Consider the following 26,894-nt stretch of genomic DNA (forward strand, 5'->3'; position numbering starts at 1 on the left):
TTTAATTTCTAATATGATAAATATTGGGAGCTCTAACTCACATAAACAAAAGCTCTCTGGGTCCACAATGATTTTTGTTTTTTGAGTTGGAGTCTCAGTCCTTTGCCTGGAGTACAGTGACACGCTCACTGTTACTGCAGCATCAACCTGCTGGGCTCAGACAATCCTCTGTCTCAGCCTTCCACGTAGCTGGAACTACAGGCATGCATCACCCTGCCCAGCTAATTTGGTTTTTTTTGTAGAGACGAGGTCTTGCCATATTGCCCAGGCTGATCTCGAACCCGTGGTCTCAGGCAATTCTCTCGCCTCTGCCTTCCAAAGTGCTGGGATTACAGGCATGAGCCAGATTTATTGTAGAGACGAGGTCTCATCAAACTGCCCAAGCTCAGGTAATCCTCTCGCCTCCAAAGAGTTCAGGCATGAGCCACCACACCCGGCGGGTCCTCAATAATTTTAAGAGTGCAAAGCTATCCTGAGAGCAGAAGTTTGAGAACCTTTGCTCTAAGGATTGAGTGTAAAAAAGAAACGTGTCTAAGGACAGGGAGGCTGGGAGTTCCTGGCACTGAGATCTGGGAAGAGAAGATTGAGAAGGAACAGCCCTTAAGGTAGAAAGGAAAGTGGAAAGGTTAGAATCCTGGAGGTCAAGTGAAAAAAGTGTTTCCAAAGGAGAAGAAATGACCAAACAAACGCTGCTGGGGGCAGAGGAGAATAAGAACTGAGAAAGACCACTGGGTGTGCAAGATAGTGACCTAGAAACATCTGGCCAGAAACATTTCAGTGGGGCAGAGATGAAAACCTGGTTGGAGACAATGGGTTCAGGAGATCAAGTCACTGAGGGTAAACAGGAACAACTCTTTTTTTAAAACTTTTTTTTAATTTAAAGATGTGAGGTACAATTCAGGGTTAGGTATACAAATTTTCATTATGCAGGTACTCTTGTTGATGAGGTGTGCCCCGCCACCAGCAGTTTCCTACTGCAGCCAATCCCACCCCCACCCCCGGCAGTTTCCCACCAGTTTTGTCTCAGAAAAATGGGATGATAGCTGCAGGGAAATCATAGATCAGGAAGACTTTTTTAGATGGAAAATCCTACAGCATGCTTATAGTGATAGGATGCTTCAAAAGGAGAGAAAGGGCATGAAGGAAGGAATGTGTCTTTGAACAAGAAGAACCATCTGTAGACACTGTGACTCCAGGGGGAGAGATTATTTTTAAATTTTCATTTGTTAAAAATTACTCAAGGCTGGGCTCAGTGGCTCAGCCTGTAATCCCAGCACTTTGGGAGGCCGAGGCGAGTGGATTGCCTGAGCTCGTGGGTTCGAGACCAACTTGGCGAGACCTCGTCGCTACAATGAATCAAAAATTAGTCAGGCGTGGTAGCGCATGCCTGTAGTTCCGGCTGCTTGGAAAGCTGAGGTGGAAGGATCGCTGGAGCCCAGAGGGTCAACGTTGAGGTGGCTGTGAGTGTGCTACTGCACTCCAGCCTGGGCAACAGAGTGAGACTCCAATAGCAACAACAACAACAAAATTACTCAAGATATGATATACTTTCATTTTACAAAAAAATACTGACATATATAAAGTAAAAAACCAAAGTCTACTCTATGTATCCCCAAATTTCACTTCCTTTTTCAGAAGAAAGCCTTATGATCCATTTAGCATGACTCCATCCAGACCCTTTCTATATATTTGCATGCATATATTTGTACATAAAGAAATAAATACTATGTTGGAATTTCCCCATAAATGATACCATATTGTGCATAACATACTATAAATCGATGCTTTGCCTTGGAATACTTTCCATTCTTGTCTAATACCATATAGTATTTCATAGCATAGTAGTATAGTTGTTTCTTTCTTCTATGATAGACAATCAACTTACTTCCAAAATATCATTATTCTCAGTAATGCTGCAATGAACATTCTGTACTGACTCTTTAGAATGTGCATAAGAGTTGCTTTAGAAAAAAGAATTTGGATCAAAATTTATGCATTTTAAATTTTTATAAGCCCTCCAGATGGGCTATACCATTTTATATTCTCACAAATAGAATATTTGTTTTCCCACATCCTAGCCAATACTGGATATTGTCCATCTTCTTAATTTTTTCCAGTAAGACAATGTTTTATTGTTCTCACTGGTTACTCATGCATTTGCACATCTTTTCCGAGGCATCTTCTCTCATCTTTGTCCTGTCTAGTTACCCTTTGCTCATGCTTCAACACCTACTGCTCAGAGATTGGTTTCTCTAAACAGCCTCTCCATACATATTGCCGTCTGACTAGATGCTTCTCTCCTGAGCTCCTATCATGCTCTTCAACACCAATGTCACCTCACTTATCATGACTGTTTACTGTCTCCCACTCCACCTGTCCCATGCACAGACTTCTGAGTGCCTTGAGTGCAAGGATCATGTGACTTCATTGTATAGCCCTACTACCTGGCACAGTGTGCAGCACATAGCAGGTACTCAATAAGAGAATTGCTGAACCAGTTCACAATGCTAAACCAGTTTACCTTTACAGAGTGCTTTATGATCTACAAATCTCCTTCATGTGCATTTTCTCAGACTACCTAAATCAAGCAATTTAGGAATTAACAACTGGGGGAAACAGTCAAAACAAAGCAAAAGCAATTGAATCAGCAGCCTCATAATGTGATGTACAAAATATTGATAAAAATAAATTGGCCGGGCTCAGTGGCTCAGCCTGTAATCCCAGCACTCTGGGAGGTCAAGGCGAGTGGATTACCTGAGCCAGCAGGTTTGAGACCAGCCCGGGCAACTTGGCAAGACCTCATCTCTACAATAAATAAAAATTAGCCGGGTATGGTAGCGTGCTCCTGTAGTTCTGGCTACTTGGAAGGCTGAGGTGGAAGGATTGCCAGAGCCCAGCAGGTTGATGCTGGGATGGCCGTGAGCATGCCACTGCACTCCAGCCTGGGTGACAGAATGAGACTCCAACTCAAATAACTAACTAAATAAATAAATGTAACATAAACCCTTAGACCTCTAAGTATGTCCTGTTGTAAATGTTCTATAAGAAATTAGCAAAATTCACTAAAAATTTAAATCACACACAACATTAAAATATTAGCCACATAATTGACATTACAACATTAACCACACAATCAACAAATTGGAGCAAATGAACTTAAAAGAAACTTGTCAATTTAGTAGAAAAAAACCAAAGAGGAGATTTGCTAACAAGTGAATTTGGTCAATATTAAGTCAAGCTTTGACATAAATTTTTTTCCCAGAATGGTGTAATTTTGCAACCTAGATTGATTAAAACAAATGAACACCTTACAAATTTTTCTACTAGAATTCTTGTAACCAACTGAATCTGAGATTTTAGGCTATCTCAAAGCTCAAATGCAAATCACAGAGATTAATTTTCTTTAAAAACTATTATGTGAAATACTAATGTCACAAGATGTCAAAAGGTGTCATATACATTTTTTCAAAAGATTTGTTAAGTCAAATACATTTTGGAAATGCTAGTTTGAATAAAGAGAAACAAATTTATTTGGTGTAAATCTCATCAGTTCCACTACTATGCCAAAAAACATTATATATTTCCAAAAAGAATTACGGTATTGAAGCATTTTCCAAACTTATTTGACCACAGAACGATGTAAAATTTGTATGTGTGTTTTATGAGAAGGATACAAAGAAACTGGTATTTTACAGAGCATCCTTTGAAAATGCTGTTTAAGTCATTAAAATAGTCTTCTGAGTCACAACTAATCCCTTTGGATTTATACGCATCCACAGATTTAAGTTTCTCTGCTTTATCACAGTTTAATGTTTATCCTAATATAGTGGCCTTGAATCAAATGTAGGACTGGGAAAACCCAGGATAGAGAGAATTATAACTGCTCCAAGCTCAGAGAACAGCAGAGGAAGAAATCTTAGTGAGAGGTTAACCCAACAGGTAGAAAGCCTTGTCTGAGTTTTGCAGCTCATGAATTATTGAATACAATGCCCACGAAGTCTATTTCCCTGTACTATTTTTCTGGTTCAGATTCAAAATTTATCCTGCTGTCCTGCTAATCTTTTCGTTGTATGAACGCCTAGGTCCTTCTCTGTAGTCACCCCCACCCCTGCATAATTAGCCTATTGCCAGTCTCTCTGAGTCCATAGTGAGTCATATTCTACATGTTTATCATTCTCTGAGGCTGAATCTTGGTTGTTCTGTGATGCAGTGAGTTAGGAGTTATACAGGGCTCTGGGATGTAACTAATATCAAAGGACTGGAAGGAATTTTAAAAGGTCTTTAATCTACCTCCCTGGCCTCACGCTGATCTGACCTCCATTCACATTAGAAAGAAAACATCCACCCTTTTCTTAAAACTTCTAACAGAAAAGGTCCCCAGATAAACCCTTTCTAGTCTCTGAATTCTCCAATTTTATCCTAATCTACTCCCCTGCTCTGACCCTTCACATCAAATGTCAGCATTTGTCTCTCACTGACCCTGCTGCTGGACTTCCAAGCCCATTTTTTGTGACTTATTCCCTAAGCTTCAACTTAATGAGACCTCAGAATTTATACCCAAACCTCCTGGAGAGAGTCAGAAATTGCCCAAGAAAATTCACCATAATATGATACATCACTATTGTTTGAATCACATCACATTTGGTTTATCCCAAGGACTTCTGACAGGATACTAAGCCTTTGGGAAACTGTTTTTGCCTCCTTCCAAATAGGTTTTGCTTTGAGAGAACATAGAAGGTACCCCCTTTTTTTTCAGTTTTAAACCAGCCCCCATAACTTGTCTGCATTATTCTCATGGCCCATTCTTGATATCTTGCTTGGGGGCGGAGGGAGGACATTAGAAAGTCTCAGAGAAAGTGATTGTTTTGTATTTCCTGAGCCAATGCTGGGAAAATCAACAAGGATGCACTCTGTTTGAGTTTTGCCTATTTTGAGTGATGATGCTAAAAATCAAAATCTGACCAGTGCGTCCTCACATGAAATGCTTGTATTGCCTGGGCCCTCCAGTGGAAGGAGTTGATAAAACTGGAAACTGAACATGGTGTGCCTCCAAGCCTGCTCCTGGGTGTTGAGGATGTCAGGATTTTAGGCACTGGGTAAGGTGTGGGGGAGAGAACCTTTAAGTACCCCTCCTGTGCACCCCTCAAATCACAGAACTGAACGTAGCCCCCTCTTATACTAGCCCATTGGACTGAGTTTTGATGCATGCAACAGAACAAAGAGAGAGAAACAAAAGACCATCACAATGGAACACTTGAATCCTTGTGGAGACAGGAGAGCAAGAGGAGGATTGGGATCCGAGGCCAGAATACCACTCCAGGTCAATCTCACCATGCATAGTAACCAAAACGTAATAAAATGCCCTAGTATCCTCAGCTTCTCCTATTAGTACCAGTTCAAGTGACCCTGTGTATAGATAACTTTCTCGCAAGCTATCTTCTCCATTCGCAGGCATGTCAAAATATTATATTGATTCTACTACATACTCAGGATTTCTGAGCACTCCATGAGAAGCACAATTCTTAAAATTTATGAGAAATTAAATACTTGGGGCAAGGATGAAAGGAAACAATATCTTTGATTACATGAAATACTTTCTAGTGCTTGGTACAAGGCCCTCATCCAAAAATTCTAGATGCTACTTCTAGTCAGAAAGGTTTAGCAAAACCACCTTTTATTCTTATCATGAAAGGTGAAACTAACTGAATCTATAATATTAATACCCACACTATTTACCTTCCATGTGCAGGTCATGAGCAAAACAATATTTTGGTACATAAATTCTACTTTTAGAATTATCAAAAATGCATTTATGACTAAATATTGGTAACAATTGCTTTCCCCAAAGAAAATAATCCCTCTTTATTGACCGTGAAATTATTTTAGTATTGAATTCAGATCTAATGTCCATTTCCCCCATCTGCTTTTCAAAAACATAATAAAATAGTCAAGGCAGATGTTGTAAATGATGTAGCGTATAAAGTATTCGTTTCAGGCTTTTGAGAAGGATAGCAGATTAAACACAAGTATCTACTTCTCTCTCTTGAGCAACTCTAATGTAAATGAATTCGTCCACAAGGACAAGGGGAACAGGAAGTGCCAACAAACACAAAGTATTGGAAGCTAGAAAGCGAAGGATGGGCAGTAACTGACTTAGAGTCAGGAGAGCTGCATCCTAAGCTGGTGGGAAGGAACGTGGTAAAGCAACCCAATTCACACTGCAGAGGCTCCAAAAGACTGAAGGATTGGCTACGTGTGGTAGTTGTAGACACAGAGGGGAAGGAAATTTCAAACATGAAAGACAATACAAAAACACAGGGGAAAAAAAAAACTTGGAGAAACAGGGACTATGCATAGAGGGGGGAAATTGTTATTAAAAACTCTCATATCCAGGCCAGGTGCATTGGCTCGTGCCTATAATCCCAGCACTTTGAGAGGCTGAGGTAAGAGGATTTCCTGAGCCTGTGGGTTCAAGACCAGCCTGGGCAACTTGATAAGATCTCATCTCTAAAAAAAAACCTCTAATATCCTACTTATAAAAACAGCTAAAATTAATACCATCAAAAAGATAAAGAAGATATTTATTCATAAAACAAGAACATTACACTAAAGCTAGAAAAATTTTCAGAGAACAATTTAAAAAATCACTTGATGTCAGGCACAGTGGCTCACGCCTAGAATCCCAGCCCTTTGGGAGGCAGAGGCCAGAGGATTGCCTCAGCCCAGGGGTTCAAGACCAGTCCAGGCAACTTGACAAGATCTCATCTCTACAATAAATCAAAAAATCAGCTGAGCATGGTGGTATATGCCTGTAGTTCCAGCCACTTGCAAGACTGAGGCAGAAGGATCACCTGTACCCATCAGGTGGAGACTGTGGTAGCCATGAGTGTGCCATGGTGCTCCAGGCTAGGCAATAGGATGAGACTCCGACTCATTAAAAAAAAAAAAAAAGTCACTTGGAAATTATACTGATGACAGGAGATGATTTTCATAGAAAGGTTGAAAAATAAAATTGAAAATGTCATCCAGAAAATAGAAAAAGGACAAATGTGCGCATGTGGGGATAGTGTGTACTCTTAAAGTCCAGACCAAAAGCTATTTATACTCCAAATTAATAAATAATAGAAAAGAAAAACTAGGAAAATTTGAAGACCACTTCAGGTGACCCAATATCCAAATAACAGCTCACAAAAAAAAAAAAAAAAAAAAAAAGGAAAGCATCAATGAACTCATTTGAGGAAATCTCCCAGAACTAAGTGACATGAATTTCCAGGTTGAAAGAGTCCATCAAATATCTAACACCATGAATGAACATAGACCCACACTAAGCCTGCCATCATAACATTTCAGAACACTTGGAACGAGATGCTACTACAGGCTTTTGAAGGATCACGAAGCAGAATGACTTAATGCTTAATAATACTTAATCTGTTGACTAGAAGCCAACAGATAAATTCCTTCAGACCTCTGGGGAAGAAATAGCTTTCTTTCTTTCTTTCTTTCTTTCTTTCTTTCTTTCTTTCTTTCTTTCTTTCTTTCTTTCTTTCTTTCTTTCTTTCTTTCTTTTTTTGTCTCACTCTGTTGCCCAGGCTGGAGTGCAGTGGCCACTCCCGGGCACTGCAGCCTCAACCTGCTGGGCTCTGGCGATCCTTCCGCCTCAGCCTTCCAAGTAGCTGGAACTACAGGCGCACGCTACCACGCCCAGCTAATTTTTTGATTTATTGTAGAAACGAGGTCTCACCATGTTGCCCAGGTTGGTCTCGAACCCACAGGCTCAGGCAGTCCTCTTGCCTAAGCCTCCCAAAGTGCTAGGATTGCAGGTATGAGCCACTACACACGGCCAGAAGAAAGATCTTAACCTGAACGTCTATAACCATCAGTTCCAGTTTATTTATTGTTGTGTAATAAACTACTCCAAACCTTAATGGCTTAAAGCAACAGCCATTTGTATTATGCCTCACAATCTGGGGCATCGGGAATTCAGAGTTTGACAGGCCAATTTTTCTTCTCTATATGGCACTGACTATGGTTACTTGATAGTACTTACCAAATGGCTGAACTGAGCTGAAGGATCTAAGATGGCTTCCCTCACATGACTGGTGCCTGGTTGGGGACAGCAAGAAGGCTGGGTTCAGCTGGGTCCCTCTTCCTTTCTATGTAGGGCCATTTTTTAAATAGACTTTTTTTAAATAGTAGTTTTAGGCTTACAACAGAATTGAGCAGAAAGTGAAGAGTTCCCATATACCTCCTTACTTCCGCCCCAATTTCCCCTATTATTAACATCTTAGCTTACTACAATATATTTGTTACAAATGAAGAGCTAATGCCGATACATTGTTAAAGTTCATAGTTTACATTATGGTTCACACTTTGTGTTGTACATTCCATGGGTCTGAGAATTGCATAATGACATATAACCACCCTTATAGCATCCTACAGATTAGATTAGGACTGCCCTAAAAATCAACTGTGCTCCACCTATTTATCCTTCCTTTCTTCCCCCCACCCCTCTCCCACCCCCAGTCCCTGGTAACCACCGATCTTCTTACAGTCTCCATAGTTTTGCCTTTTCCGGAATGTCATATAGTTGAAATCATACAATATGTAGCCTTTTCAGATTACCTTCTTTCACTTAACAATATGTATTTAAGGTTCTTTCCTTTCTTTTCCTGGCTTGATACCTCATTTCCCTTATCACTAAGTATTGCTTTGGGTAGATGTACCACAGTTTGTTTATCCATTTATCTATTGAAGTACATCTTGGTGACTTCCATTGTAGGGTCCTCTTACATAGTATCTCCAGTAGAGTAGTCAGACTTCTTATATGGTGGCTCGGGGCTCCAAGAGACAAAAGTTGCCAGGTATTTTAAAAGTCCGTCTCAGAATTGACATAGTGCCGCTTCTGCCATGCTCTATTGGTCAAAGAAGTCACAGGCCAGCCCAGATTCAAGAGTAGAGGTGCCATCTTTAATCTGACACATCAATCAGAGAGAATCCAACTCCAATGGTCCTGGAGGCACATTTCCTTTACCCTCTGAGTAGCTTAGCAAGAAGTTGATTTACCATATTTGGGGCTCCCCCTTTCTAACAAAGCAATTATTTATATAAGAAATCTATTATTACTGTTATTATTATTTCGTAGTGACTTAGAAACACCACAACCCCCTGTCCAATAATATGTAAAACACTAAGGAGCAGGGTTCATGTCCCAGACTGGATACCTTCCTATGAGATAATAAGAGCTCAGGGATCATGTGAACTCTGCTGACTCCCTACTTCAAGTTTTTCTCCAATAAGTTCTGTTAAACCTATTTATATTTATACTTATGGAACAAGCTGTGTTTCAAGTCAAAAAATAAAAACATTTTCAGATATACAAGGGCTAAGAAAATAATAATAATGCTACTTCCCACATAATCTTCAAAGTTATATAAAAGAATTCTCACATGGGGACCAAAGTGAGGCCCAAATTTTACCTACACAATGACCATTTGTATACCCAACCCTGAATAGTACCCCACAGCTTTAAAATAAAAAATAAAAAAATCCTCCCTCAAAAATAAGAAAATTGTATCCTTTCAGGAAATAGGAGATCTAACAACCCAGGAAAAAGTGAAGAGAATCCCCAGAATGATAGAGAGGACAGCTTCCAGGATATTCACTGTACACCTGAATGAGATTAACACAGGACAAGGGGCTTCAGGAGACGTTTCTACTAGAAAATTAAATTAATAAACTATTTGACATATTGGAGCGTATTGAAAGGAGCTCAAACAACTGGAGACTTGTTAGGAAATTGATTATAAATACTTAGAAAATTAAGCAAAGAAACAAAGGGGAGCTATTTACTCCTAGAAAATAAAAAAGTTATGAAGGAAAGAAAGATAACTCATCGATCAGTTGTAAATAGCTAAATTCACCTCTTCCGGGGTAGGAAGTGGATAGATAATGTCATGAACTAAAAATCAAGAGGCAACTTAAAAATATGTTGCTTATTGATAAGGAGAAAAATACACAAGGACTTAGCCAATTAAGGTTGAATGAAATTAGTTGCCTCTGGGAACAGAGAAATGGGGAATGGAGGGAAGTGTGGGATTGCTGTTTATCATTACAAATCTTATCTATATAATGATTTGGTTCACTGCCTTGAGTCTTTGTAAAATTCTCCCTTTCAATTTTACTTCCTCTGGTCACTCAAATCCTTGTCTCCTTTCTTCCTTTTTATCATAGAATTTACCACCTTCTGGCATACTCCGACATTTGCTTATTTATGATGTTTATTGTTTTTTATCTGTCTTTTTCTGCTAGAATGTCAACAGCACAGAGGTAGGGATCTTGTTTTTTCATTTGCCAATATAACCCAAGTGCCAAGAATAGTACTTGGAACATTGTAGGTGCTCAGTAAACATCTACTGAGTAAATGAATTTAATTTTTAAACTATGTGCATAGATAACGTAGATTTTTTTAAAGAAATACAGCATTCACCTTAAATTCTACCACAAAGCAAAAATCTTCTACTTAAAATAATGCTCAGAAAACTTGGTCTTCTATTAAGAAACATTATCATTAGTTTTCTCAGATTTCAAAAAAGAATACTATTTTCAATGCATCCCAAACGCCCAAACATAATACATGCTTACCTTTGTGAAGCACTGAAACGGTTGCCAAGCACTTGTAATAACAATGAGTAAGATTTACATAACACTTAAAAATAAATGGTGATTGTATAAAGGGTTGTAAGATATGAACTTATAAGGAAAAGAAGTTAAAATACATTTGAAGAGTAATCAAATATTTTTCAGTTAAATTATTATTTGTTAGTTTATACATGGTCTTATTTCAAGGATTTTAGGAAACCTATGAAAGTGTAGAGACCATAACATTAAATTACATTTAAATTAAACTAAATTTACTTAAATTAATTAAGCTGATTACATTTTAATTAAGCAAAAGAAAATGGAAAATCAAAGATAGGACAAAGGGTAGCCAAGAAAATGATTTTAAATATGTATAATTATAGCCTGATTCAAATTTGCCTGTAAGCTCTGTGTCTATTAGTATTAGATTCAGCTACAAGTAACAGAAACTCAACATATGGTAGGTTTAAATATGACAATAGATGAATTCATTTTTCTCACATACAAAATTTCAGAGACGTGAAGTCTAGGACTAGTATGGAACTCAACTCAAGCTAGTCCCCAGGAATACAGGCTCCTTCCAACTCACCCCTCCTAATGTGGGCCTTATTTCCATAGTCTACAATGCCAGCATTCCTATTCTGGGCAGCAGAATGGAAAAAAGTAGAAGAATCAAGTCACGTTCCAATTGTTTCCTAAGAAACATTACAATAAATTGCTACGGATACTTCTAATTCCATCTCATCACCCAGAACTTAGTGACATGCCACTCCTAGCTACAAGAGAAACTGGGAAATACAGTCATCATTCTGGGTAGACATGGGTCCTGCTAAAATACTCTAACACATGAAGGGGAGAATAGATCTGAGGGACAATGAGTGTGTCAGCCTCAGCTTCATAGCCACCAAAAGAAGAAAGGGAACATGGTCAGGCACAAAATAATCGAGTTGGTAAAGATGAGCAATTGCTCAAGATGTGTCCAGCAGCTCTTGGTACAAAGATCAAAAGGGGATGACTCCGGAGGTCTTTGCACAAAAGAAAAAGTTTGAGAACTTCCACAATACCCTTATCACATTGATGTAACTCATTTCATAGAACAGCTTCTTATAACAACTCCCTTGCCTAAGCCTACAGGTTCGAGACCAGCCTGGGCAGCATGGTGAGATCTCTCTACCATAAATCAAAACATTAGCTGGGTGTGGTAGTCCACACCTGTAGTTCTGGCTACTTGGAAGGATTGCCTGAGCCCAGCAGGTTGACCTAGGGTGGCCATGAGTGTGTGTGCCACTGCACTCCAGCCTGGGCAACAGAGTGAGACTCCAACTCAAAAAACAAAAAAACAAAACAACTCCCAGTAGTAGAGTCACAGTTTAGAGAAAACTTGTCAGCAGAGATTTGATTTTCTGACTTCATTTAAACCATATTTTTAAAAATCATGATAAAAGCATATTTTTTTGTGCTTCATCATGTGAGTATCCTGGCTTTATATAATATATACATATACATATTTTTTTGTTTCAGAATTAAAGAAAAATCTATTTACCTGCGTTTACAGAAAAGAAACCACTGCAATCACAGGGACTACCAGAGTATTTCAAGAAATGGTAGGTAGCTTTCTATTTAAGTCTTCACCAGTGTGTAACAACTGATTTTATTCCACTAATACCTCAAAGGCTGAGAATTAGATAACAAAAACCACGGAATAAAATGAACAGTCTTCCTTCCAACACCACTGCCATTTCTGAGAGACATGTTCTGTGCTTAGAGTCATTTTCCCACAACCAAAAAGAACAAAAACAAGATGCAGTCCAAGGGTACTCCAGGGGGTGTAGGTCGGTCACCCAACAACAAAGTTCTAGAAAGGCCAAGGTGCAGAATGTTTGAAGTTCAGGAAATAAGACCTAAATGAGTATTAGCAGAGTGAGAGCTGAACAAAATCAAGGTTATTGCCAAAGCTATGCCCACCTTGATGGTGCAGAGTCTCCCACGTTTTTGCAGGGGTTGGAGTTTTAAGTTTTACCTGTGTGTGTTTCAACCTTTCATGTTGGGCCCAGAGATAGTCTATTGCCTCAAAATTTTGATGAAATTCCTGATTGATAAGCCATAGACTGGCTAATACCTAATGAAATATCAAGTAAAGTTTTATGACACCATAATGCAGAGATGGCAAACAGTTTGTGTTTTGAAGTCACTCCATATTCCTAAACCTGGGGAAGAGATCACTTATCAACCTTGGCACCGTTGTCTGCTACACTCAGATTCTGCCTCAGCAGTTCTCGAAACACAGCTTGTCTGACAATCATCATCAGCAAATTAGACTTGGCACATGAAGTTAAGCCTATTTGCCGTCCCTGTGCCATCTCTAATTAACAAAAGATGTTGAGGAATCTTCCAAGCAGCACGAACTTTAACTAAATATGTGACCTACAAATAATGCATTTCTTATAGTAAATATACTACACAGAATAAATATTCTACTCTTTGAAGAAGAATATAGACTTTTTACTAATAAAATAATAACTGTGATTTATTGAGTTCTTACCAAGGACTAAGAACACTTTATGTATATTCCTGTTAATCTTTTCAACAACAGACACAGTAAGGCAAGCATTATTAAATTTCATTACTGCTAAGATGCCATTGATTGTAATAGCTCTGGGAGTGTTGGGGGAGGAAAAAGAAAGGAAAAATTACAATGTGCCCATCAATCTCAGCACTCAACCCACTACCAAAAGTGTTAAGATATATTTCTCAGAATTGAGGCATTATAATAATGTCCACACTAGTACAGCTGAGGAAATAGAAGCAGACAGCCTTATCCCCAGTCACAAAGATAGTAAGTTACAGAGCTGGAACAGCTATCCAGTTGTTTCACTGTACTCAGATACTGACAGAGATGACACAGTTGTTTGTCTATCGACCAAAATAGTCTACAGAAAGAGGCCAGCCAGCTAGGTATGGTAGTTCATGCCTGTAATCCCAGCACTTTGGGAGGCAGAGGTGAGAGGATTGTCTGAGCTCAGCGGTTTGAGACCAGCCTGAGCAACATAGTGAGACCTTGTCCCTACAATAAATAAATAAATAGCCGGGTTCGGTGGCTCACCCTGTAATCCCGCGCCTTTGGGAGGCTGAGGTGAGTGGATTGCCTGAGCCCGTGGGTTTGAGACCCGCCTGGGCAGCGAGATCTCATCTCTACAATAAATCAAAAAATCAGCCGGGCGTGGTAGCACACGACTGTAATTCCGGGTGCTTGGAAGGCTGAGGTGGAAGGATCGCCGGAGCCCAGCAGGTCGAGGCTGCAGTGACTGGGAGCAGCCACTGCACTCCAGTCTGGGCGACAGAGTGAGACTCCAACTCAAAAAAATAAAAAAAGAAAAAGAAAAAATAAAATAAAATAAAATAAAATAAAATAAATAAATAAATGAAAAACTAGCTGGGCATAGTGGTGCATGCCTGTGGTTCCTGCTACTTGGAAGGCTGAGGTGGAAGGATTGCCTGAGCCCAGCAGGTTAAGGCTGTGGTGGCTTTGAGCGTGCTACTACACTCCAGCCTGGGCAACAGAGTGAGACTCATTGCAAACACAAAGCAAACATCAGTCCTCTGGCGGCACTTTCTCTTTTCTTTAGTGAGATACTCAAATGCCCTCACTACTGTCAAACAACCTCTGTTGATGCAGACTGTAAAACCAACAAACAAACAAATATAAAAACTCATCTGTGTAGAATATTATGCAGCTATAGAAAATCATGACTAAAAGTCAAATATATTTTTATTTGGAAAGACAAAACACTGCCAAAAGAAAAATCAGGATATAAAATTGAATCATACAGTTGAAATTCTACTATATATTTTAAAGAAAAAAAAAGGCAGCTATATATTAGAAAGGTAAGTAGAAAATATAACAAAATCATTATGTTTGGTAAATTATGAGTGATTCCTTTTTTTCTACTTTTCTATTTTCCAAATATTTTATTTTTATTTACAAATAACCTTTTAAAAAAAAAAGGTAGTGCAGTGGCTCACACCTGTAATCCCAGCACTCTGGGAAGCTGAGGTGAGAGGATTGCTTGAACCCAGGAGTTACAGACCAGCCTGGGTAACATAGCAAGACCTCGTCTTTACAAAAAAATCAAAAATCAAAAATAATTAGCTGGTCATGGTGGTGCATGTCTGTAGTCCCAGCTCCTCAGGAGTCTGAAGCAGAAGGTTCACCTGAGTCCAAGCAGTGGAGGCTGTGGTGAGCTATGGTTGCACCACTGCACTCCAACCTGAGTGACAGAATGAGACTCCAACTCAAAAAAAAAAAAATCCCTAGACAGAAACCAAGTCTAGAAATCACAGTAAAGGGTTTGCCCAAAGTTCCATGGCCAAATGTACCAGGTTAGGGCAGGATCATGAGAATAGCATTCTGCCAGAAATGCAGACTATAAACTGTTCTCTGTTAATGGGGCTCCAATTGAGCCTTTCTCTTTCACAAGACCCAGACATGCCAATTCAACATCATTTTGATACCTACAAGAAATGCAGCAATCTTTTATACAATCATAAAGACAAGATTAAAATACTCCAAAAAGTACCTAGGACACTTGATAGTAGGTGGTTGTCTTTTTGTGAACTGCTGTCTTGACAACATTCCTTTAAAATTTAGATTGTAGAAACAAAAGGGGGGAGGGAGACAGAAGGAAAGCCTAATCATGAAAAAAACATGTGTGTCAAAATTTGATTGAAATCTGTGGCTTCTGTAAGCCTTTGTCTAATGAATAGATGCCAGGGAAGGAGGAGGCAGTGCCTTCCTTTTTTTGAATTTGCAGACCTTAGAAATGTATAAAACATATATTTTTTTCTAGTATTGCTTCTTTGAAGATGTTTCTTGAATGCAATTCTAGAAGAATATTTTTTTAGTCTTTCAGTTACTCATTATTTAATGTTCTGGTCTTAGTCCCCAGCCCCTCTTCCTATTTTCTGTTGCATTTCCTTGCGATGGATTTTCTTTTGATATTATGCGGCATGTAACCTGACTACCCACGCCAAGTTATTTCAATTACTCCCTAAGGTTTTTATTAGACATAGGAAAAGTCAGCTTTCACATTCTGCATATTTATGGGACTACACTTATTTTTCAGAACCAGCAAGGGAGAAAGAGGAAAAAAAGGGAAAAAGAGTTGAATGGAATATTAAAGTGTTTTTAAAAAATTGTATGGTAGGAATTAAAGAAACAGCTCTTGTTTTCATCTTGATCCTTATGTAAGAGATCTCAAAAACTTTGTATACATATCTTTATCAAGAAGCGCTGTCAGTAATTATAATGTGCTTTAAAATGAAAAATGGATAAGTCATCTTTAATTCAAGAAATACTTCTCCAGTGGGAGGGTTAGAAACAGCCAGGTGTCTGCCCAGTCTTCTTACAATCAGCTAAGGAGAAGGCTTGCAGTGGCTTTGAGAGCTTCCAGCATGTCAGAGCAGCCCAGGGTGGGAGGCAGGCAAACCCTGAAGGGGAGCGTGCTGAAACACTGTGGAGTTGGCGGGCTCCTCACAGCACGTCACGTGAACTCTCGGAGATGGAAAGTGAGGCCCAGAGAGGGCCTCCCCTCCTTGATGCCTCATGAAATCTTCCTCTTTCCTTGGTGGCTAAAGTGATTGGTCTTGAATTTTAGCCCTGGAATTGGTGTGTGACCTTGGGCCAATCATTTCATCCCTTTTGCCTATTTCTGCATCTACAAAATTAGGGTCATGGTTCAAGGAGCACAATTGCCAGGGTGACCCAGATCTCATTCTCGGCTGCCCAAACAGGCCAGCTTGAGTGGTCATCTTTACCTTGTCTTCCTGGGGAAGAGTCTGCAGTTAAGTGAGATGAGGTTGTGCAGAGAGTAGCTGCCTTCTCATCCTTTGCAAACCCAGTTTTGCTCCACTGAAGCCAGTTCCTTAAACCATGCCACATGACATTGTAGAATTCATCACAAAACCTGGCACGTGATTGATCCAGATGGGGCCCACCTTGTACAACAGGGATGGTAATAGCACATGCCTGAACTTCACAGGGATGCTGAAGTTTGAATGAAAAGATACAAGGCTTCCTCAATGTCTATCATTGGGCATCACTGAGACAATATTTGCTAACTCTGCCTACCACCTCTATTATTATTCACTCAAGATTTTAAAAAATCGGTCACTTTTTCAATATCAAGAGGTGTTTTTGTTGTTATTAGCAATAGCTTTGTTTTTAATTGCTACCTAATAGATGTACATATCTTTGAAGTACCCATGATAATTTGATACATTCATATAATCAAATCAGAGTCATTAGGATACCCATCACCTTAAATATTTATCTTTTTCTTATGCTAGGAACACTCCAGTTATTCTCTTCTATCTATTTTGAAATGTACAAAATCTATTTTGAAATGTTAATGATAGATACCCTGATCTATAGAACACCAGGTCATATTTCTTCTAACTCTATATTTGTACCCATTGATCAATGTCAAAAGTTTTTAAACGAAGAAAATGATTTGAATGAATAGAAATAAATGTAGAAGTGCCATGTCAATGATAGGAAGACTGCAGCTCCCAGAGTCAGAGGGCAGGAGAAGGGCACCTGGCATTCATTGGGTGTCCAACAGTAGCAGGCAGGAGGGCAACTGGAGGGGTAGGGGAAGTTGGGCAGACCTAGAATATTTGGTAGAAGGAAGGGGCTCCTGCTAGGAAGAGAGAAGGCTAGGTTAGGGGTAGGAGTGGGAAGTGACAGAAACAGACTGACAGGGAAGCTGGGGCAAGGGATAGAGAAGTGAGGGACACAGCTGAGGGAACCCTGGAGGAAGGGAGATGGCTGCACCCTGAGATTAGTCTCAGGACTCTACACAGGGAGGAATCAGAGGACAAGGGCAGAGATAAAGGAGGTTAAAAAAAAAATGTGCTAAGGGCCAGACAGCCAAAGAACCCCGAAGATGGTGGGATTAAGAACTGGAGGGGCTAAAGAGCAGCCTTGGCTGATCAAGCTGGGAGATCTAGAATGTGCTGGGCACAGAGATTTAGGATAAAGAAGCAGACAAGGGGTTTCAACCTCTCTCCAGCAAAGATGTCCATACCTCACAGGTTAGACCATCAGTATGGCAGTGCCAGTCAGCATTTAGCTGGGGAAGCTGGCAGGGCAAATGACCCCAAAACTGCCTCAGTGGGATACATATTCCACACTTTGAGACCCGGGCATTAATCCTCAGGGCCACATGTTCAGTGAGGACTCAGTAAATGTTAGACCTGACTCATCTCTCGCTGTCCTTGCCTGACCTCACGCCCCCTCATTCCCACGCCCAGCAGAATGGGCCAACTTCTTCACCCACTCCATCACACCAGTCCTTTGTTCACGCCTCTGTTGCTGTCCTTTTTTTTTAGTTTGTGGTTGAGTTACTCAGTCTAAGTCTGACTTCCAGTTTGACTGGGGACAGGAGCCACACAAGGCTGATATTGGTATTCCCAGCACCAACCTGAATATTGCTGCAAATACGAGGGACTTGTCCATCCGACATAATGTTTTAACCTAAATAACTCTCAGGAGTCAAATTTAACCTTTGATGAGAACTAAAGTATAGACAGGAATCCCTCGCCAACCTGAATACCTCCATGGTAGGAAAATACTATAATTGGCAAGACTGTGCTTCATTTAAAACAAAGGGGAAGGCCAGACACAGTGACTCACGCCTGTAATCCCAGCATTTTAGGAGTGAGGTGGGTGGATTGTTTGAGTCTGGGAGTTTGAGATCAGCCTGGGCAACATAATGAGACCTCATCTTGGCAAAAAATTAAAAAATTAGCCAGGTATGGTGGTGCATGCCTGCAGTCCTAGCTAGTCAGGAGGCTGAGGCAAGAGCATTGCTTGAAGTCAGGAGTTTGAGGCTACAGTGAACCATGATTGTGGTACTGCACTCCAGTCTGGGAGACAGAACAAGACCTCCAACTAAACACACACACACACACACACACACACACACACACACAAACCACAACAAAACAAAACCCAAAAAGTAAGAACCACTATGAGATATCATATCACACCTGTTAGGATGGCCATTATCAAACAAACAAAACATAAGACAGTAAGCATTGATGAGAATGTATAGAAACTGGAACCCTTGGGCACTGTTGGCAGGAATGTAAAGTGGTACAATCCCTATGGAAAACAATATGGTGATTGCTCAAAAAATTAAAAATTGGCCTACCATGTGATCCAGCAATCACATTTCTGATATTTATCCAAAAGAATTGAGAATAGGATGTCAAAGAGGTATTTGCACTCCTGTGTTCATTGAAGCATTATCCACAATAGCCAAAAGTTGGAAATAAGCTCAATGTTCATCAACAGGTGAACTGATTAAAACAATGTAGTATATATACACATTGTATATATACAATGGAATACTATTTGGCCTTAAAAAAATGAAGAAGGAAATTCTGTCATATGCAACAACATGGATAAATCTTGAGACCATTAGACTAAATGAAATGAACTGATCACAGAAAGACAAATACTGTGTGATTCCACTTATATGAGTTATCTCCTAAAGTGATCAAACTCACAGAAGCACAGATTAGAATAGTGGCTGCCAGGGACTGTGGGAATGGGTGACGGGGAATGGAAAGTTGCCATTCAATGGGCATACTATTTCACTTACAAAAGATGAGTACGTTCTAGATAGCTGCTGCATAACATTGTGCCTATAGTTAACAGTACTGTATTGTGCACTAAAACATCTGTTAAAAGGGTAATTCTTATGCTAAGTGTTCTTACCACAATAAAATATAAAAATAAATAGATAAAAGACAAAAATAAAAGGAAGAGTAGAAGAAAAACAAATGTTAAAATGATATACAATATATATTTTTAAGTAAGTTGAAATCTATAAGACATCTACTTCCAAAGTAAACAAGACTCGTCTGTGTTTACAGTCAATCAAACAAACCCCAGTCTTGAATCTCATCACTGCCACACACAACCTGCATGGGAGGAGGCACTGACGGGCTTATGAGATGCACACAGGCCCTCTTTATAGTCTCCACACAAGACTTTACTAACTTGGAATATAACGTCTTTTTCACTGACAGCCTGCCCCATTTTGTTTTTGCAAGTTTAGCAAAACCTTTGTGTAAACACCTGTTTGGGATTGGTTTGTTTTCAGAAATCCAAAAAGTGCTTAATGGTGTGTTTTTCCAGGACAACCTCCTATCTGTACAGTGAAAGCCCCGCCCGACCCTGCCCCATTCTCTGTGCACCCAGTTACACACAGAGCAGGGAGCCAGAGATGCACTGGAAGTATCTAGATATGAAAAATGGAGACTATTAACACTTTGTTGAAGTGCATGTGTATGCAGCCTCATCTGGCCATCCCCGCCCCTCACCCGCTTGCTGCAAACCACATTCGGTCTGGAACCTCTTAGGTTGTCTGCCCATCCCCACCCCTTCAACTCCACACTCTGAAAAAAATTATCTGAACAACTGCTATCAGTGGGAAGGCTCCTTAATCTTACACTTCAATCTGCATAACAAACCTTACTGAACAGTTCCTGTTACCATCCTTTTCTTGGCCACCTTCCCAGTAACTAGCCTCCAACCTCCACTCAGAAGCCCAAACTCCTATATTTTGATCTAAGATGGTATATAAGCCCAAGTTCTAACTACCTCTAGTGTTATTCATCCCTGGGTGCTCCCATGTATACACATGCAATGCACATATTAATAAACTTCAATTATTTTATCTTGTGAATCTGTCTTTGGTCAGTCTAATGAATGGGGCCCCAGCTGAAGAACTTCAGCTGAATAAAGGAAAAAAAATTTTTTTCCTCTCCTAGTGTAAAGCAGAAGAAGAGAAGCTGCCTCTGGGAGATGTTCTAACAAGAGTAGACACGAAAGTGCAGTCCATCCTGCTGTTAGACTTAAAGAAACCTGACAGAAAGGATTTTGCATCCTCAATAAGCAAGAGAACTGTCAAAGGAGCTTGCCCTGGGCAAAGAAATACCACTATTCAAGCCTTACTGCAAGCTAGAAAGAATAGGTTGTTGTTCTTTAAGTTCACCCAGGAATATTGCCACGGATCACTGGTCAGAGTCCAACCCTCCATGGCCATCCAATAGTAGGATAGGTGAATTTAGCTGGTAAGTTATTTGAGATTGCTATTATCATTACATTTATAGACTTTAGCTAATACTAAGTACCGTCTCTAAGCCAGACACTATGCAAAGTACTTTACACATTCTGTTCCTCTTTAGTCCACAAAACAACTCCATTATAAGATGAGGAAACTGAGGCTCAGAAAGGTTAAATAATTTACCCAAGGTCCATTAGTTTGTCAGTGGTAGACCTTAAACTGTGTCTGTCTCATACTGAAGGCTATGCTTTCAACCATGCCATACTGTCTTACATTTGAGTTGTCTTCTTGAGGTCATCATCTTGCCGCCTTGGACAACTAATGCCTGACATGGAGTCAGCTGAATGTCAGAATTAAATACCTTAACCCAGCATTCTGTCATTCCTCTTTGTTGAAAGTGGCCTCCTTGAAAAAAGATAGAAACAAGAAAAGGGTAAAAGAAGGATGAAGAGACAAACTGTGAATGAGTATTAATCCAGGCTCAGCTAAGTTCAGTTAGACATCAAAGGACCATTATTTTTATTACACTCCCTCCCTGCCATGATCCCTATCCTGAAACAAAATAGGTTTTATGCCTTTAGCTAACTAACTGAGCTTCTGCTATTGTATTATTGTCAAAAATTGCATAACCTGAATTTAATCATAAGGAAGCACAGTATAAACTCAAATTGAGGAACATTTTTCAAAAGAGGGGAAAAAAGTCCAGTACTATTCAAAAGAGTCAAGGTCATGAAAGACAAAGGAAGACTAAACAATTAGTCTGGACTAAAGGACACTAAAGAGACGTGTTAGTTGAATACAGTATATGATCCTAAATTAGATCCTAAACCAAAAAACAGTCATGGCGGAACAGTTGGTGATGTTTAAATAAGGTCTATAGATTAAGCAATAGCATTATACCAATGTTAATTTCTTGATTTTGATTATCATACTATGATTATCAACAATGTTCACATTAGGGAATCTGAGTGAAGGGTTTGTACAAATTCTTTGTTCTATTTTCGAAGCTTTTTTGGAAATTATTTTAAAATTTAAAAGCCACAGAGGAGAGTATTGGAAAGAAGCAAAGAAGTTGAAACAGGCCCTCTGTAATATTTTGGTGAGCCCAACTACTGGGTTGAATATTTGGTCTCAGTGCAAAACCTTGAAAGAACATGACAAGAATTATTGATAACAAAACAACGGGGATATTTCTGTTTGGAGAACCTCGATACAGTATGGTCACAGTAATAGAGACAGATTTTAGTACCAATTTGGGGATGCCTCCACTAAAAGGCAAATGCTTATAGATACACTCAATGTCTACAGGCATCAAAACCTGCTCTTTCTCCTAAAAACCAAATGCATCTCTAAGATAAAGTGCTTAATTATAATAAAAACATAAAAGAGAAACATTTCAACATGATATATCTCATATAGAGGGACACAAGTTACTCTTCTATTATTTATTAATTTACTTCCTTATTATTCTTATTTTTAATACTTGGGGTCTTGAAATTCAAAGGAGACATTCTGATCCAAGTAGGACTGTTTCTTAGGACTCAATCCATGCATCCTTTCCTGGATTCTTGTTCTATGCAACCCTTCCAGGAGCAGCGCATGACAGTGGTTGTAACATGAAGAGTGTATGCTTTTGATCCTTCTGTTTTGTCAAGACTTTTATCCTGTGCTACTTGAATCAGCATGCCTGCAGAGGGAAAATTCAGAAGCAAATATCTTACATGTTTTTAATGTAATTGTCAATGGTCAGGGCTCCTGAAGTCCCAGGATCTCCTTTCAATAGATCTCTTTTGTTTAGGGCTTTAGATAAAGGAAATCGGGGGGGAAAGCTTTCTGTTACTTGTATTGATAGCTTAAATGAATGTGCCATTTCTGTCAGCTTCAAAACATCCTGGGATGTGCCTTTTACCTCTGTTCTTCTCTTTCACTTTCTTTCTCTTATTTTCTATTTGATTTTGCTCCCCCTCTCCTATCCTCCTTCCTCTCCAATATCGGTGCTAGAAATAGGAAGATGAGCAAGGCAAAGAAAGGCCTTGCTATCAAGGAGATTATAACCAAATGAGAGAGACAAAAAAGAAAACAATTGTGGTTCTGATAAAAAGGCACTAAAATAAAAGTAGGTTGAGGCCTCTGGAGGTAAGAGGCCTGGAGAAGTAGAGGAAGACTTGACAGAGAAGTTAAAGTTTGAGAAGAGAGCCCTGTAGAAATAAACAGGAATCTAAAAAGTACAGGGAGATAGTGGCCCAAGGCTGGGAGGTTCTGATGGCAAAACCTCTCTGAGGAAGAGGGAGCAGGAAGTTCAACATGGCTGAAGGATATTGGTGGGGCTGTATCATTTTGACACAATGGGAAGGCTATTACATTCTTTTTAAAATGTATGTTTTAGGGAATCATTTAGCTGAAACTCAGAACTACACTTGTGAATTTGAAAACATTTTCAGTAGTAAAAACACCATCAGAAACTGTCACAACAATTATTAAGTGCCTACTATTTTGAGCTCAGGGTCAGTATATTAGTCTGAATGTTTCTGCTTATTGCAAGCAAATGTTTTTTAGAGAAAAGAAGGAATTTAAATTTCACATGATGGAATTTGATTTTAGACACAATAAAGCGAACACATCCCACCCTGTCTCTCCCACTGAAAACAGCTATAAAACTGGGACAGAACTTATGGAATCATTTTGAAAGACTCTGGAAAATAAGTAGCAAATCAATTAGAGAAGAAACCCAGAATTAGGATTACCACCAAACTAGCACTGAGGTTAGCATTTTGTTGCCCTCTGGTATCTCCCAACTTGAACTCAAGACAGCCCAAAATCCAGAAGTAGACAGTGATACAGAGAGAGATCACTTCAGAAGAAACCCTCTAGTTCTCCCTCTAGACATGAGAGTCTTCTGGATGTGACAGCAGCAACAGTGGGGACACACAGTGCTTAAAATTCCAAGGGAGTTGGGAGAGACTGCCTATTCACTGAAAAAGTTGTGGTCACAGGAGGATGGAACAAACTCCCCCTGTCTTTTTTCTTACTCTTACTTTTTTCTTACTCTCATCACCCAGTCCCACCTTGAATAAATGTGTAGGAAGAGTAAAGCCAAGTGGAGGCAGCTAAAGCCCCCAATTTCTGACTAGAGTTCCAAAGGGGGAGCCCAGGGAGTCAGAAAGTTTTAAGGAGATCATAAAGAAGAAAGATCTTCAGAAAGCAATTCCATACAGTTGTTCACCCCTGAACTGCACATGCAAGACTCTTATCCTAAATAACATATTTACTTTGAGAACTGAACTTAGAGGTAGACTACTGTCCAGGTTCTAGAATGAACACTCAGTGGTACACACATGAGACAAAACAACACTGCAAAGTCTCTGAAAATGGAACTGACATTGAAATCACAACCCTCACAGAAGTCTGGTTAGATCTTTTCAAGTAAACCTAATAGGGTTGATTGCCTACTAATTAAAAAAAAATCACATATTCATAGTATTTGAATAAGACTTGGAGTCTTATAATATTATATCCCAAATGAGCAGGATAAAATCCAAAATTATTCAACATAGGAAGAACCAGAAAAATCTGAACTCACATGGGAAAAGAAAATTAACAAATGTCAAGGCCAAAATGATACAGATATTGGAACTATCTTACAAACACTTTAAAGCAGCAGTTATCACATGCAAAAATATAGACAAAAAATACAGTAGGTAAGTTGAAATAGAATACTAAAATATTTTCAACTAAACTTAAAAAAAGGCAGAAAAGATGAGTGAACAGAACAAAACAGAGGAAAAAACAAAACAAATAGTGGAATAAATTCAATATTAATATATTAATAATTATATTAATGCAAATGACCTAAATACATCAATTAAAAGACAATGACTATCCGAATAGATTTAAAATAATGACTCGATTCAATGCTGTCTACAAGAAACTTACTTCTACTATAATGATATATTTATTTGAGTTTAAAATAAAATAATTTAAAAAGATGTATCAAGCCAACAAAATAAGCTGTGACTTATATTAATATCAGACAAAGTAAACTTCAGAGCAAAGAAGATTACTAGTAGCAGAGAGGGACATTATATACCAATAAATAGTCTAATTCACCAAAAAAAAAAACCCTACATGTGTACATATTTAGTAACAGAGCTTCAAAATATATGACAAAAATTGACGGAGCTGAAAGGAGAAATAAACACAACTACAATTAGAGTTGGAGATTTCAGGACTTCTATATTAGTAATCTGTAGAACTAGGAATCAAATAATTAGTAAAATATAGGACTATCAACCATCTGGATCTAATTGACATTTATAGAACATATCACCCAACAACAAGCGAATCACATTCTTTTCAAATGTACATGCAACATCCACCAAGGTAGAATGTACCCTGAGTCATAATATAAACCTGAATGCATTTAAAAGATTGAAAGAATGTTCTCTCACTACGCTGAAATTAAACTAGACCTCAAGTACAGAAAATTATAGAAAATCTTCAATCATTTAAAAGCGCAGCAACACATATTAATGGATCTAAGAGGAAGTATCAAAGAAACTTAGACATATTTTTTATTTCAAATAATTTATTATATAGGTAATATTACCTTTTCATTAAAGAAATGAGAAAAATCTTGAAAATCCTGGAAGAAAACATTATATTTTCAGTATTTTGTCTATCACTATATATATTGTTTCTTATTATATAGTTATAGTCTTATTGGATATTCAGTTTTGTATTCACTAATATTTATTCATGGTTATTTTTCATAATATTTCTATAAAATGTTATTTTATTTTGTGTTAAATTTTATTTTATTATGGAGATGTGGGGTACAAGTAAGGATTAAGTACATAAGTAGGCTGCATGCAGTTGAAGTTTGGGCTTCTAACTGGCTCACACTCCCTTTGGTATAGGTCCAAGAACTCTGTGTGTTGTCATGTCCCTCCCACCATCTTTCCTCCATCCCTCCCCTAGCAGTCCCCAGAAACTGCTGATCGCTCCCTTGTGCTAATGTAATTAATGTTCAGGGCCCACTTATGAGTAAGAACATGCAGTATTCAGCTCTTTACTTCTGTGATAGATCACTTCGTATGATGTCCTCCAACTCCATCCAATTTGCTGCGAAGACCATGATTTTGTTCTTCTTTATGGCTGTGTAATACTCCAGTAATACTCCATCATGTATATGTACATTTTCTTTACCCAGTCTACTTTCCATGGGCAGTGAGGTTGGTTCCATGTTTTTGCTATTGTGAATAGCGCAGCAATAAACGTGTGTGCAGATGTCCTTTTTGTAGAACGATTTATGTTCCTCTGGGTATATTCCCAGGAGAGGGATTGCTGGATCATATGAAAGGTCAATTTTTAGGAACTAAAAATATTTTAGAAATATTTTTAACTGAATAAAAAATGAAAATACAAAATTTGTGGAATACAACTAAATCTGTGCTCAAAAATAAATCTATAGCATTAAGAAGGAAATAAAGGTCTCAAGCCAATAATCTAAGGTTCTACCTCAAGAAACTAGAAAAATAAATCCATAGCAAGCAGAATGAAGGAGGTAATAAAGACAAGAACAGAAATCAGTAAAATTAAAAACAATAGAGAAAATCCATGAAACCAAAAGCTAGTCCTTTGGGGGGAAAATGCAATTGATAAACCTCAAGGCTAACAACAAAACAACCCAGATTACCAATATCAGAAATGAGTGAAAGGAAATCACTACAGATCTCACAGACATTAAAATGATAATAAAGACATCCTATAATACATAGAGATCTCATAAACTATTTTAAATAGTTTTAATATTATTCTATTGGTAGTGAGACTTCCTTGGAGGTATTTAAGCAAAAACAGACACAATATTTACATGTTGGTAGGATCTCTGGAGAGATGTGTAGAAACTGGAAGAAACTGGTTTCTTGGAGACTATTTAACAGTCATACAAGAGTCCATTCTAAAATGAGGAAGACCTAATCTAAGGCAGTGGTAATGAAAAATAATATCTGCTGTCAATAAAGACTTAAAAAGTAGAATCAAGCCGGTCTCGGTGGCTCAGCCTGTAATCCCGCGCCTTTGGGAGGCTGAGGTGAGTGGATTGCCTGAGCCCGCGGGTTC

The 26,894-nt window shown here is 38.8% G+C and overlaps 1 protein-coding gene across 2 annotated transcripts in view; it reads left to right on the forward strand.

Moving 5' to 3' along the window:
* AOAH (acyloxyacyl hydrolase) overlaps positions 1–26,894 on the forward strand; it is a 208,752-nt gene that overhangs the window by 134,461 nt on the left and 47,397 nt on the right. For both annotated transcript variants that reach the window (XM_008063260.1, XM_008063266.2), the window contains one exon: positions 12,160–12,242. In XM_008063260.1, coding sequence (XP_008061451.1) covers positions 12,160–12,242 — 83 coding nt within the window. The remainder of the gene's footprint in view (positions 1–12,159; positions 12,243–26,894) is intronic.

Source organism: Carlito syrichta, unplaced genomic scaffold (genome assembly GCF_000164805.1).
Source record: "Carlito syrichta isolate Samal-C Ts95f unplaced genomic scaffold, Tarsius_syrichta-2.0.1 Scaffold98159, whole genome shotgun sequence".
Classification (NCBI taxonomy): domain Eukaryota; kingdom Metazoa; phylum Chordata; class Mammalia; order Primates; family Tarsiidae; genus Carlito; species Carlito syrichta.